This window comes from Haliaeetus albicilla, chromosome 8 (genome assembly GCF_947461875.1).
Source record: "Haliaeetus albicilla chromosome 8, bHalAlb1.1, whole genome shotgun sequence".
NCBI classification, from domain to species: domain Eukaryota; kingdom Metazoa; phylum Chordata; class Aves; order Accipitriformes; family Accipitridae; genus Haliaeetus; species Haliaeetus albicilla.
Window position 1 is genome coordinate 8,558,306 of NC_091490.1, and position 14,783 is coordinate 8,573,088.

Below are 14,783 nucleotides of genomic sequence, written 5' to 3' on the forward strand. Positions count from 1 at the left end.
CCTTTATGCCGTTACTATTCAGAACCATGCATGGAAGAACTTAGAAAGTTCAAAGGTTTCATTGTAATAGCAACCAAAATGCCTGAATTAAAAAGAAGAGAAAACCCTGGACCTCCGTGAATAACCTGGACACAGAGTCCATCTGTGCTTAGTTACTGGAGAAGTAAATAGAGAGTTTTTATATGTTTGCAAGGCTATGATCCCAGTAACGTAACCAAGACTGCTGGCAGCAATAACTAGTGGCTGTACACATCAAAATGTCTTTGTGTTTGTAACCCATCAGAGAACACTGAGGCAAATATATTGGGGCTAGTTTTGAGCTCTCCCATATATCCTGTCTTTCTTTCTATGTGTTATCATCTCCTTCTTTTCCCCCACAGGTTTTTCCCCACAAGCTCCAGACAAACAATACCTTTTAACTGTGAAAAATGCCAGCTGCAAAAATCCAAAGTAAACAATTGCTGGAAAAGCTTCATCCAAATCTCTCCCTTAACAGGGCTTTCTTTATCTTCCTTTTGCTTCTCACAAGGACCTACACTTGAAAAGGCTTTTTCATTCTCTTCTTCCAGCCTGGGTATCAGATGGATTGCTGCCTTAGTGTTTGCATGCTATTTAAATTGTGATTATTACCTTCTGTGAGCAAAATCATGATCCATACAAATATCACTGCCACTCTCTCATTGTTAGTGCCACTTTCACCTACTGTCTTGCAGTATTTCTGTGAGAGTGTCAGTTTTCAGCACTCCACCTGCATGCATTAAGCTTGAGTAATTATGGCTGTACATCACTTTGGTATCCATCATAAATGTCTAATTTGTTGGTCAGTGTATGTCTTGTTGATTCTGGATCATAAGCTGACTGTTGCACTTTATGAAGGACCCACAAAAGTAGACTTTATAGAGAAGAAAGAATTGAGTGAGCAGAATGCTCCCACATGAACTTAGTCAGTGCTTGCCACTTCATTCTCCGCTCTTCAGTGGTACACCTTATGCCAGTGCTCATAAATATGGGCTTTTTTTTACAGTGGTTCCCTATAACCATGATGTGGTGACTTTTCCTGGCCCTTTTCCCTTTTTCCAGATTGATCTCATTGTTTTGAAGCCTCCTGTGGCCCCTATACTATGAACAGGATTTGGGCCAGAAAACATTTGGTTGATAGCATTATCTTTTTGAACCACTAAGAATATGTAATCATTCTTACTATCTCAAATCCTACCAACTTTGCAGCATTTCTTCTCACTGGCTAAATAATTTCTATTAGGAAAAGGAAAACTTAAGTCTTTTCAGCTGCTTCCTCTTGAGGGATGTAAGATATCAGCAAATTTTGCTAACACGTTCCAGAACAGCCAGCTGTTACTATCCACCTGCAGCCATAATATTGATTGAAAAGAATATAGAACCTAAACATGGATAGCTTCTGTAATTATGTAGAAAGAGTTTAATACATGACTCTACTTCAAATGTCATCTGGCAATGGCTGTAACATGGCATGGAATATATTAGGAAATAATTTAGCTAGTAGAGAAGGTCTCAGTGAAAGACCATGCACTGTTTCCTTATTTTATATTTCAACTGGTTCCTGAAAATATTACCCATGTACACAGAGGAAGTCAATGGCAAGACCAACAGGGCTCAGACATCCTGTCAATTGTCATATAAAAAGTTGCTCGCATGTTCCTGTAACTCTGCAATTTCCTAGCAATGTAACTAGAATTGGTTCTTTTGCCAAAGACTGCATATGTATGAAAAGATAGGAAACAGAAAATAAAAGTACCTTTTTTTCCCAGACCTGATTATATAAAGATGCCCTTTTTTTTGCAAATATTTTGACCTTTTATGACAAAGAATGGAAGAAGTTTGGCAAGAAGCTTTCAGTTTTAAACCTGTCTTAAATACCTGTATAGCCTGGTTATATGCTCTGTCAGGACCCTTACTATTTTCTTTTTGATGAATCAACACAATACAATATATGTCTTGTGAGTGATTTACATCCTATTGGAGATTTTGGCCCAAAGGACCAACGAATGTGAGTTGGTCTAGTTACACCACTGCTGGCTTTCTAAATGGACATTTTTGAGTTTTTGGTTGAAAGTTTCAGATTACTGATGTTCAGATGAGAAGTAAAAGCTTAACAGAAAGTTGACTTCTGTTGGCAGGGAAGGGTGTTCAATAACAAATTTGCCATTTTTCCAAGAAAGGTTGAATGGGAAAACTTGGAGTGACTCCTGCCCTCACAGTGTTTAAGTCCAACAGGTCAGGCACAGAAGCCAGATTAGCGGTCAGTCCACAGCATGATACTAAATAAGGAACAGCAGTTCCTGTGTAGATCCCTTTCAAAGCTTTTGGCTAGAAGATGGCCTTCTCCACAGTATTCCCCTGCCCTAGACCTAAGTGAGATAACACTGATGTTGACAGTGAAATTCCAAATGGGAAACACTGACTTACACAGATGTTACATCTCCTATTAGTTCGGAGATAAAGAAGGAACTGTCAGGATGGACAGAGAAGCAGGGCAAATGCCTAAATTGGTAATTATTTTAAAAAGTATTTTTTGTCATTAAAATACAGTTACACTCCATTAACTGAAAAACACTAATACAGCTTATGGGTGCTGGGCTATCACGAACACCCAAAATATCTCAAACACACAGACAAATACCATGATAAATGCTAAGCTCATTTTATAGTTAGCATGGCAGAGTATCAGAGGTCTTACTGTATTAAAATCCTTTGAGTCTTATTTTAATGTTGCTCTTTGTATCATCTCAGACTTTAGCATTTCTCTCTTTTAAGTAAATGAAGAGCTTTACCAAGGGAAAAAAAATCCTATAATTCACAATCTGTAGACCATTTTCTGCATCTCTTTCCTAAGACTTCCGTACCTCGTAAGGACTTGACAATTTCCAGTTAACAAGACACAGGTGCAACTGATTAGCAAGTCTGGTGGAGCTCTAGATGGTCCCTAGCATCCTCCCTCAATAGGTGAGTATTTATTTTCCCCTCCTGAGCACCAGCAGGTTTTGAAAACTCCTTAGCTGGAGAGAAAAAGGCTAAATGCTATCAATATTAAAAATTTTTCTATTTGAAAGGACATGTGTTCCTACAAAGGGAAAGGGTTATTTTAAAATGTTAGCAGTAATGAATGATTTAAATTTTAAAAGGTCAGAAAAATGAGATTTGTAAGTTTTCTTTGGGGATTTTGCACAGACCTGACTGTTATATTACTTGTTTTCTTCAGCATTGATAACAGTTGCAGGTGATACTTTTTTCCTCTCCATTTTGAAGTCCCTCCAGTATAATTCATTTTTATATAGCTTTGTATAAGGTGCTTTGTCAGGAAAAATCCCAAAGATCTTCTGACACAAATACCAAAATGCAGCACTTCTTTGTGAGAAGGCAGCAATCTCATGTTGCCAGTTTCTCACATTCAGAAATGGTGACTCAAAATCGCCCAAGCTGCGGGGTTGGCTTGAGAAGTTAATTTTTCTTTTCGTGTTGGTTTTTAATATTTTTTTTAATGGAAAGCTATTTTGAAGTAGATCTGCCCTTTAAAGGAATGAAAACTTATATTTATAAAAGAAAGGATTTTTTTTAAAAAAGAAGGAAGGAAGGAATGGATAACCAAGATTCTTGCCAAAGGCAAGAACCTAGCTCACAAAAAGCTGCAGGTTTCAGGAATTCACAAAACACTGTAATATCTAAAGAATCAGCAGGAGAGGAAATCAAGACATCAAGCAGTGAAAGCGAAGCAAAGCCCCATGGTATCCAGTACCTTTGGATCTTTAATGCTCAGTCACAGCACAAGAGCTCAGACTTAATTTCAGCTGAAAGGTCTTAGTATTACTACTTAGTGCCCACTTCTCTTATTTTGGCTGGTTGAATGATGAAATTGTTCCTGCCTGACTTCAAACAATTGGTCCCCAGGTGCTTTGGCAGCTCATAGCGAAGTTTGTATCATACTTATAGCATGCAGCATTGTCCACTGAATTGACCTTATTATGCTATTAATATTAAATATATTATATAATGTTAATATTTAATGTGTATGTTACATCAATATGAAGAATGCCCGACACTTCCTACTGCAAACCCTATTTTTAGTTAGTTATAACTTCTCATACTTGTAATGATTTGACACAAAATTTTCTGTGCCAGGTGTCTGCCTCAGGCGGAATTTTGTGGTGTTCTTTGGTTTGTTTGGTTTTTTTTCCTTTTAATGTCAGCCAAAGCAGCTCAGCTATTCCTGAGATGTTGGCTAGGGAAAACCATGCAAAATAAACCTGGCAGTCTTTTTGAAGGGACCTAGTGTGTCCTTATCCTGGGGAAAGGCACTTAACCTTTGGCAAAGGTGTGACTTATCTTTTGGATACCTGCTTTAGTTGGTATGTTCAGATGGAAAACCTGCCAGAATGTGGGTGAACAATGAATGCCTAAGAGATCACAGTCACCCTGTGCTCACGCAGACCTGTTGGAATATGATATCCAATATGACCATCCACACTTAATGCCTTCAGCTCCAATCCCAAACCACCCTGATGTATGCTCCCCCCCTGCCTCCCCAAAATAGCGGCTCCTTCTAGCCCCAGTCAGGAAACTGCAAACTTTTAGTAATAAGATAAATTTTGTGAGACATTTCAGCCATCTTTTCCCCTTGTGTTCAAGGTTCATCTTTACCTTGCTCATGCTAAACACACTGAGCATCCCTTAACGCCTGTTTGTATTTTTAATTCCTGAAATAAGTTTGCAAAGGACTATTGGGAAAAGCAGATTTAATCAGTAAATTTTAAGGCTAAAAGCAGGACCAAGCCTTTCCTCACTTTTCTGTCTTAATAGTTTTAGCAGCAAGATACCTCCAGATGCATACCTACTGCACGTTATGGAAAGAGGACATCTTCCTTCTTCTCTCAGTAGGCAGAACGTACCTCCCTCGTCCCATGTTGTCCAACATCTGTCTCAAAACTGGCAGTCCACGCACAGAGCCTGAGACTGCAGCAGTTGTCTTCCCTCATGCTCTGAAGCCACAATACATCCTGACACACTCCCCCAAATAGTGTGGTTTTACTTGGTGGTGTCCTGAGAGGCTTTTCTACACCGTGCCTCTTCCACCTACTCAGAAGGTGCAGATCAGTTTGTCAGAATAATGCAGTAGATTGAAAATGTATCATAACTGAAGTGAAATCTCACAATTACCATTTCTGGTACAGCATCAGTTTGAATATTGCTTCTTTTAGTGGTATTCATACCCTCCAAAATGAATACAAGTATTTTTATTGTAAACATTTCTGCCATTTTTCTCTGGATTGATGCTCTGGAGACCAGAGCAATTTCTAGGGAATTTGTAAGTACATTTAATCTGGTTTTACTTTCTTAACTTGACACTTAAAAAAAAAAAAAAATTACTAGGGTTTTTTTTTTAATTTTTGAGTTTCTGAATTATATTGCTTATTAAATGCTACCCATTGTAGATCTCTATAATTCATAAAAACATACAGAATAGTGATAATTTTCTTATGAAAGAGTCTCTTAATGTGCATGGTGTATATCTAGTCCTGTTGCTCTTTACATTGTGTAACGGGTGTGTTAATGAATGGCAGTATATACAAAAATTAGACTAAAAATTAGGTTTGTTCAGCAAACGTTTGATTGCTGTATCACAGCCTTTTTATTATAGCATTCAGTTCAAAGATGTTTGCATACCTTATTGAGCAAGCTGCATATTTTTCTGACTAAGGTGTGTATTCTGTAGTCATTACGTTTTTGCACACTTCACTGACTGAGCTGCATGGACTGCTTTAACTATCACCAGGAATACTTGACTGAGTTCAGCTGCTTATTTGAGTGCTTCGGTTTGTGTACTTTATTACTTCAGTGGTGTATGTTGATAAAGTTCTGTTCTGTGCTGTTAAATTTTCGGTTCTGCCAATCTAACTATATACCACGCTGAGAACTGCACGCATTGCTAACTGCTTACTCCGTGGTGAACATGAGTGGTTGAAATGTTATAATCTGCAGTGTTTTGTTAAATGAGCTGCATATTTTTGTTTTTATATACGTTGCTTACCCAGTTGTGTACATTTGCCCAACTCATTATACAAAATAAGCTTGATTGGAATAAGAACATTCTCTACCAGCTGTCTGCTCTGAGTCAGTATGTAACAAAATTAGCAACTTTCTCTTTCCAACAGTGACATGATTGCATCCAAAGTTTAAGGCAATTGCTTTGGAGATCTTGTTTGTTTCATTCACTCCATGCAAACATCAAGATTAACAAACCAATTTGTTGCAACTTAATTTGTTTTCACAAATATGAACAGAGTTAAGTAACAGCGGAAAAGCTCAGCATTCTAATACAGGAAAATGCTTCCATGCAACATACAGAGACCTAAATATCTTTATCTATCTTAGACCCATACATTGTAAACATGAGAAGATGGAAAATAACTAGAGACATTCCAAGATGGATATTTCATCAGATAAGCAATATCCTAAATACTTAAAAGTACAAATGTAACATTTTGACTATTAAGTGCATGCTTTCATCAAGAGTTATAAAAATAAGCTCATCTCATGACCATTAGAAAATCTCAAAATGCTGCAATAGACAAAATACATGAAAGCTCACATACAGGGATATGTAGTTTGCTCATTAACTTTGGCACAAAATTGAATTAACATCTTTAAGAAAGTGGTTTTCTCAACTTGCCAGTTTTTTGAGTCAGTTTCAGTAAAACCTACAGGTTATTCTTAGATTTTGTTTGACTAATTTGCACAGTTTGCGTACATAGCACTACCTCACCTCCAAAAAACTTTCTTAATTTTTCCTGAGTACAGAGATACTTAATTAGGGCTACAGAATCTACCTGGATTCCTACTTGCCCCACATATAAATGTAAACGTGCCTAGCTCCTGTTGTCAATGTCCCACTGCTGACTGCTTTCACTTTAATGTCATAATTCGCTGTTGTCTGAGCAGACTGCCTGGAAGGTCCAGATTTGTTTTTGCAAAATTTTACATATGAAAGCTTAATTGATCTTAATGCTTTAGTCAAAATTGTTTGATTTCAAACGGTGGCCATTTAATTCTCAGACTTCTCATGAACCATTATTTAAGAGTGTAAACATTATGATAGTTTGTTCTAAAAACAAACTTGTGAATACCTAGGGGCAAATATAATTTTTAGTGGTCTGTCTTCACTGATACCTGTGGAAAAGAAATTTAAAGAGAGAGGTACAAATGGAATGTATTAGTATATCCTGGAACATTATATCAAAATCAATTTACTCTTCATATTTCATTTTTTCTGTGTACATTAATGTTGGGTATCAAAAGACTATGAGAAACCAGGTATACTGGGTTTAACATCTGAAAAGTAAATGTACTACATGAGATGAGCTAGATCCAACCTAGACTTTCTTAACAGAAACAAAGTAAGTAGTTTTGCATAAAATGACTTACAGCAGACAGATGGTAAGAAAGGTTTTGTCTCTGTTTTTTCTTCTCCCAGCATGAATTTACTTTCAGTATCTGTCCATTCCCAGTAAAGATCTAGATTTTGCTCTTTCTTTGAACTGTTAAATATCAGCTACATTTTTCCCAATTATTAAACTAAGATCAGAGTTGGACTCTTTTCTTCTTCTCTATCATATTCAAATGAATGATGGCTATGTGCAGTTTCTACTATGTAGGTATCCTGTACAGTTTTTGCAGACGAAAATTCTTCCTTTTGCCAAGGGAGGTGAAGAGAAATATTCCTTTGTTTGGGGAAAGAAAATCAGAAATCTTTATTTTTTCCTGGTGCTGTGTGAGGCCCAAGTAGGTTGAAAGAAGCAACTAAGAAGCTTTAAGAGATGAAGCATTCTGCTGGAGAAACTGGCTACTTGTGGCTCAGACTGGTGTACTCTGCCGGATAAAAAAAATGTCTGGATGGCTGGGCCCAAAGAGTTGTGGTGAATGGAGTTAAATCCAGTTGGCAGCTGGTCACAAGTGTTCCCCAGGGCTTGATATTGGGGCCAATTCTGTTTAATATCTTTATCAATGATCTGGATGAGGGGATCGAGTACACCCTCAGTAAGTTTGCAGACAACACCAAGTTGGGCGGGAGTGTTGATCTGCTCGAGGGTAGGAAGGCTCTCCAGAGGGATCTGGACAGGCTAGATTGATGGACCGAGGCCAACTGTATGAGGTTCAACAAGGCCAAGTGCTGGGTCCTGCACTTGGGTCACAACAACCCTGCGCAGCGCTACAGGCTTGGGGAAGAGTGGCTGGAAAGCTGCCCAGTGGAAAAGGACCTGGGGGTGTTCGTCGACAGCCGGCTGAATATGAGCCAGCAGTGTGCCCAGGTGGCCAAGAAGGCCAACGGCATCCTGGCTTGTGTCAGAAATAGTGTGGCCAGCAGGACGAGGGAAGTGCTTGTTTCCCTGTACTCAGCACTGGTGAGGCCGCACCTCGAGACCTGTGTTCAGTTTTGGGCCCCTCGCTACAGGAAAGGCATTGAGGTGCTGGAGCGTGTCCAAAGAAGGGCAACGAAGCTGGTAAAGGGTCTAGAGAACAAGTCTTATGAGTAGCGGCTGAGGGAACTGTGGTTGTTTAGTCTGGAGAAAAGGAGGCTGAGGGGAGACCTTATCGCTCTCTACAACTACCTGAAAGGAGGTGGTAGGGAGGTGGGGGTCGGTGTCTTCTCCCAAGCGAAAGGACAAGAGGAAATGGCCTCAAGTTGCACCAGAGAAGGTTTAGATTGCATATTAGGAAAAATTTCTTCAACAAAAGGGTTGTCAAGCATTGGAACAGGCTGCCCAGGGAAGTGGTTGAGTCACCATCCCTGGAGGTATTTAAAAGTTGTCTAGATGTGGTGCTTAGAGACATGGTTTAGTGGTGGACTTGGCAGTGTTAGGTTAATGGTTGATGATCTTAAAGGTCTTTTCCATCCTAAATGATTCTGTGATTCTATTCTATGATTCTATGAAGCAGTTGGAAGGTTTTCATGAGGACTGCTATCCTGTCTCCCAGCTTTCCACCAACCTCTCTAACACTAGCTGCAGCAAACTGGACTTGCTTTTCTGTTTTGATATCTGAGTAACCTATTTCTTCGTATGGCTAGGATATCTACTGAAAAAAATCAGCATATTAAATTAAAAACATACATTTCATGTGTATCGCTGCAGTGTAAAACAACATGGACTATTAAAATACTAGGAACAGACAGGGTATCCATTATCTGAGATCTATGGAGAGTAACTAATTCATAAGATACGCATCTATTCCATATATTTTCTGTGTATATTTTTATGCAGCTGATACATGCAATACACATATAAACTCTTTCATAATTTATACCTGACCTCTTTTTTTTTTTTTTTCCCAGAGAGTAATTTTCAATGTTGTCAACTTCAGTAAAACAAAAAGCCTCTATAGAGATGGGATGGCTCCAATGGTGAAATCTACAAGCAGACCAAAATGGTAAGTTATCCTTTCAAAGACTTCCTTAATGAGATAAAAGTGTTTTATTTAGCACTTTCTTGTAGTGAAGACCTTATGGCTCACGTGCACCTTTGGTAAGAGTAGGAGAAAACTTTGATGCAAAAACAGTTTTGTGAGGACAGGTTCTCTTTGGAGCAGATGTATGAACTCTGGAGGCCCCTTCCAGCCTTGCTGTGATGGTGTGTCGTAGTGCCTTGTTTCAAGCAGCATGACTGAAGTGGTGTCCATTCAAGGAAAATGAACAGTCAGGCCTTGGGCCAAATTTTTTTTCAGTGACGTTCTCACCATCCAACTGTTAGGACAATCCCTGGCCCAGTTTTTGGCCTGTGTCAGCTAGCAGTCTCCCAAACAATGCGTGCAAATAACATGGGAGATGGCCTGGGCCTGGACTGGTTCTGAAAGGCTGTTTGGATTTGCTCTCCCTGTTTTGGGGTGGTTGGAGTTTAGTGGAGGAATGTGAGCTCTTCCATGTGAGTTTTTGACCTCATGTGAGTGAGCAGCATCTGGTCTGATTTATCTAAGGCAGAAGAAGGCCGAACAACCTGGTCGTAAGCTGCACAGTATATACAACACGGAAAGGCATGCACACGTGAAGCACATGAATACCCATATAGATGATACATTTTCTCAAAGCAAATGTAATGAAACGTCTACTGTGAATAATAATATGTAAATCTAATGGTCCTAATGCATGCAGGGCTCCCAAGAATTATATGATTTGCCTTTAGCCAGGAGACTTGTTTGAATATGGATAGTGAGGTTAGGCCATAAGTGTACAGTAATGTGTTCTTATAAGCCTTTACAGCTGCTACATTTTATTGGTTAATTAATAATACATTTGATCAAGCTGCACATTATCCGAGCCTTATAAATATATCTTTCTTAAATACTTCAACTGTCACAAAATTTCCACCCACAAGACGTTAACTTTTGGTGGTGATAAGATCATTGTTATTGGATGGCTTCCTCTTCATATGACCAACAGAATGGCTATTTGTTTTTTTATCTAGATGGTAAGGTCATATGGACAGAAGAGCTGTCTCACAGTACAGTTAGTGGATGGAGTCAATTCCAGCTCAATAGGAGCATGTAATAACATTGAAAATTAATTAAAAAAATCCATTGTGTTTAGTGTTTTTGTAGCAAAAGTCATGCTAATTGTGTTTACTGTTTAACTTAAAAATCTTTTGGGGCATTTCAGGGCCACATTTATCAAGCATATTTTAATCATTTTTCAAAACCTTTTCCTTCTCTCACTGGGGTCTGGCATTTGCAGCTAAGTATATTGTGTGTTAAGTTTATCTATAAATCAGATATTTCTTTCATACAAATTTTATGCCTTCCTTTGGTTTCAAATTAACGTGTAAATCTTACAAAACAATGCAAAATCAGCTTTTTCTAGAACATATAGGCTCCTTCACTATTTTTAAAACAGATTTCTCTTCCATTTCCCCGGAGATCTATTTATTTTTGTGTTTTATATTTTTAGGGGATGTATTTTGCTCCCATGAAAGTGAGGAATGAATAACATTGCCTGGAGCCAGGCACAGTGTAGGCAGCAGGTGCTGAGCAGCTTCCTTGTACAGGGCTACCACCATACTTTAATCCTGTTTCAGAAATTCTAGCTGTAATTTTTTTCTTTAAAAAGATCATTATTCTGTTAAGGTATTTTTATTTTTTTTTAATGCTCTGTGTATGAAAACATCTTGCTGTACTTTGAAGGTGCACATTAATTCATACTGTTATCAGGGACCTTAGTGATATTGGGGTCTACTCACTATAATTTTCTGTCTTGATATTAATAGGAGTTATGCGTGTGTTTTCCAAGTGGGAAAACACATACATTATTTTTGGATATACGCTTTCTATTAGAGCTGTCTTCCATTTGGACTATGCCTTTTACAATTACCTCTGTATCTGTTTCCATGGCATTCTAGTGAAACCTGTAAACAAAATTTTCTCTTTCTCTGTTTGCTGAAATAGAATTTACTAGTACTCACAGTTGCTAATGCAGCATACAGGTAGTTGTGGTCCTTGAACATGAACAGGGCAATATCCAGCCACATCAATTTGAACCTGTTTGATGCATCGTATATATTAGTGTAGTAAGCAATACTGAATCATTCAATTCTGCAAAAGTGCTGAGGTTTACACAAGGGTACTCAGGATTCAGAATTGTTGAAGAAAAGTATTGGAACTCTCCACCTTATATTAAGATTTAAGTCAGCATAACGGGTTAGTGGATATAATGCAATTGAATTAGAAAATGATATATTAATTACAAAAAGTTGAAGAAACACAAAAGGCTTTAAAATCAAGTTAAAAGGAAGATTACCAGAAGCCACGGTTTCCAAATATTCTGTAACAGAGCTCAGTCCTTCATCTCTGAACTCTCCTGTACCAAATATTTGAGGAACTCATCATTATTGTGCCTGCCTGTGGAGGCATGTGATCCATGCTGAAATTCTCCCAACTTCCTCTGGCCACACTGATAGAAGCAATCCTGTGCCACACATAACTAGTCCACTCCCTTTGTTATACAGTCAGGTTTGAGTTTTAGGGTGATAAAGTGTCTGTTTTCCTTTTTGCATTTGAGAGCTATAGGTTCATCACTCCTCTTAATAACAGATATTCAAGCCCAAGTTACGCCCTTTTCATTTAAATGAGAAAGTTCCCACTGTATTTAGGATAGCATTTGACCATATTACTTGCAAAATCCTGCATATCAAAAGTAGATTGGCCTCCAGAGACTGCGAATTTTAATGTTTGTTTTGAATATGGTTATGCAAACATGGCTCCGAGCTTTGCAACATTTTGTGAGTTTGATTCTTGACTCTGGAACAAATCACTGCCAAATGCTCTTGAAGTAGAGAGTGTGTCAAACACAAATCAACGTTTTTGACCTGTATTCTCTTGCCCTGTGGGGTAAGATCTTTAGATGCAGTCAGCATCAAGGTTCAGCTCAGTGTTACTGATGTAAATGGAGTATATCACTGTCATCAAAGCACTCTATGTGGACACGGATGTTCTGGTGTTGACATATTCTTCTCTTTTGAAGTAAGGCCAAACATTTCCAGTAATGAGCTACTTAAAAAGAGGAAGCAGTATGCTGAAGGATAAGGAAAAAACAGATTTCATGGTAAAGAAAAAGATTATTTTTTAAAAAGAAAAAACCAGAAAAATAAATTCTGATTGAAGTGATATCTATTTTCCCCATACACGGTCATAGATTTACTGAGTATTGATTCCCAGATGGATAGAGCCAAAAAAAAAGAGAACTAAGGTTAAATTCCAAGTCCCTCTACCCATTTTTCTGTGTTTTTTGTGGACATGCTCTGTTGACACTAAATAGTATGAGGTTGTATCAGTTGCATCAGTCAAATTTGACTGCAATGAATCACAGCTCATACACAGAAATGCAACATTGTGTCACACCATGTTACATCAGTTGCTTTTCATAGCAAATTGGACAAGATGAAACTCAGGATTTTATTTCAAGCCATTGGAATGGGCTGTGTTTGGTCACTTAACATTTTTGCTTAAAATTAGCTGGTTGTTCAGAAGTATTACAGCAAGATTTTAGAGAATTGGTGGGGTTTTTTTCCTCAGTAATGACTACTACAAATATAAAAACTTAATTAATATCATAGAGACCTGTTCTGTTTTGCCTGGGTCTGTTTGCTTTGTCTGTTTTGTGGAGGTGAAGAATTTGAAGGGAAATGGATTTGAGGAAATTATTTTTTTGCTATGCTGATGCAGTTACTACTATAATGTTATTTTTCTTTGCTGCTTCATTTAAATGCAACCTAATTTTGTTTCAGTTCCTTAATCATGATTTCACACTAAAAGCTCTGTTCTTGGAAGGTGTTAGTAAAGCCGTCCATGTGGGCATAGCAGTGGAAGACCACTTAAGTACATATACCATACTATTATATTGATTGCACGAAGTTTTACAAGTTTCTCAAAGTGAAATAGAAGAGTGAGTTGTTCAAGAGGCAGCAGATTTTCCAAATGATGAAGTGAGCAAATATTCCCCTTGGGCAGAGAACAGCTATAACTCTTGATTATTTAGTGTGAGCATTGCCTCATTGGGGACATTAGTTTTTCAAATTGTGCTAATCTTTTAAAAGTAACAACTGGCCACTCATCACCTTAGGTATTTCAGCAAGATCATGTGCAAAACTCTAATTAGTATTTATAGAACAGCAACTCCTCCCAGTAGAATAGTAGCGGTAGCTGGCAAATATCTGGTTGACACCTGTTAAGTCTTCAGACATCCATTGTATTTTATTCTGCATTTCAAATGAGCAGAGAGCAGTAGGTGAAGTCCCCATAATTAAGGGATAAAGGATAATAAATAACATGGTTCTTGAGTGGATGAACACAAGGTTAAAGGCTGTTCTGCAGTTGAGATGCTTTATTTCAGGAATTGTTTGTAAGTAATAATGCTAGCTAAAATATTATGGAGCCTTTAGCATATGAGAGAGGATTTATGTCTAGATTTACATGTGTTTTGTTTATGATGTAGGATTTCAAACTGCTTCTTGGCAAAGCAGCTACTTTCTTCCCTGTCTTTTATCTCACTCAGCATTGATGGCTTTTAACTGGATAGCTGCCTTCCCCAGCAAGCACTCCACTACCTCTGTTGCTTAACATCTACTGTTAAATACTCACAACATATTGCTTCTGAAGTGTTTTTCTTTTCCAGTAAACCTGAGAGTACAGAAAAACTTCTAGGTAATTAATTCAAATTTGAATCTTTATGTATCTTGGTAAATATTGTCATGATGAGGAATTTTGGTAGACATCGAGAAAAGCAATGCAAGTTTTATGAACAATACTCCCATATGTTCCATTCATCAGAAGGGGACAAGACTGAGAAAATCTGAATTTTGAGTAGCTAAAATGTGTTGATTCTTGCCAAGTTTCTTTAACATTTGTGTCTACAAAGCAGTGTTACAATCACTACCATGTCTACCAGGCTGCATTATACATTCAGAGACTTTCAGCAGCATTTTTAGTATGTATTTATATATCTTTAGCCATAAGATAAGCTGTTTGTAAAATGAGCTGTCATTTGTGGTGAAACAGTTTGAGAATAAAGCACTAAATATATATATAGCTGGCTAATCTGAAAGACTAGAATTGCTTACTATAAAATATATAGCGGGCTAGGGTTAGTGATAACATCACCTGAATTTAGGTAAAGAAGATGAACAAGCTGTTATCATTACCTGATTCCTTCCTTGGCCTATTTTACAACTTTGGCTACTCTCTGAAGTTTGTTCCTTCGCCAGTTTTACAAT

At 37.8% G+C, this 14,783-nt stretch overlaps 1 protein-coding gene across 2 annotated transcripts in view; it reads left to right on the forward strand.

Annotated features, from left to right (window-relative positions):
- The window catches only part of LOC104314751 (AGBL carboxypeptidase 4), a 977,524-nt gene that overhangs the window by 242,788 nt on the left and 719,953 nt on the right, over positions 1-14,783 (forward strand). For both annotated transcript variants that reach the window (XM_069788781.1, XM_069788782.1), the window contains exon 4: positions 9,362-9,456. In XM_069788781.1, coding sequence (XP_069644882.1) covers positions 9,362-9,456 — 95 coding nt within the window. The remainder of the gene's footprint in view (positions 1-9,361; positions 9,457-14,783) is intronic.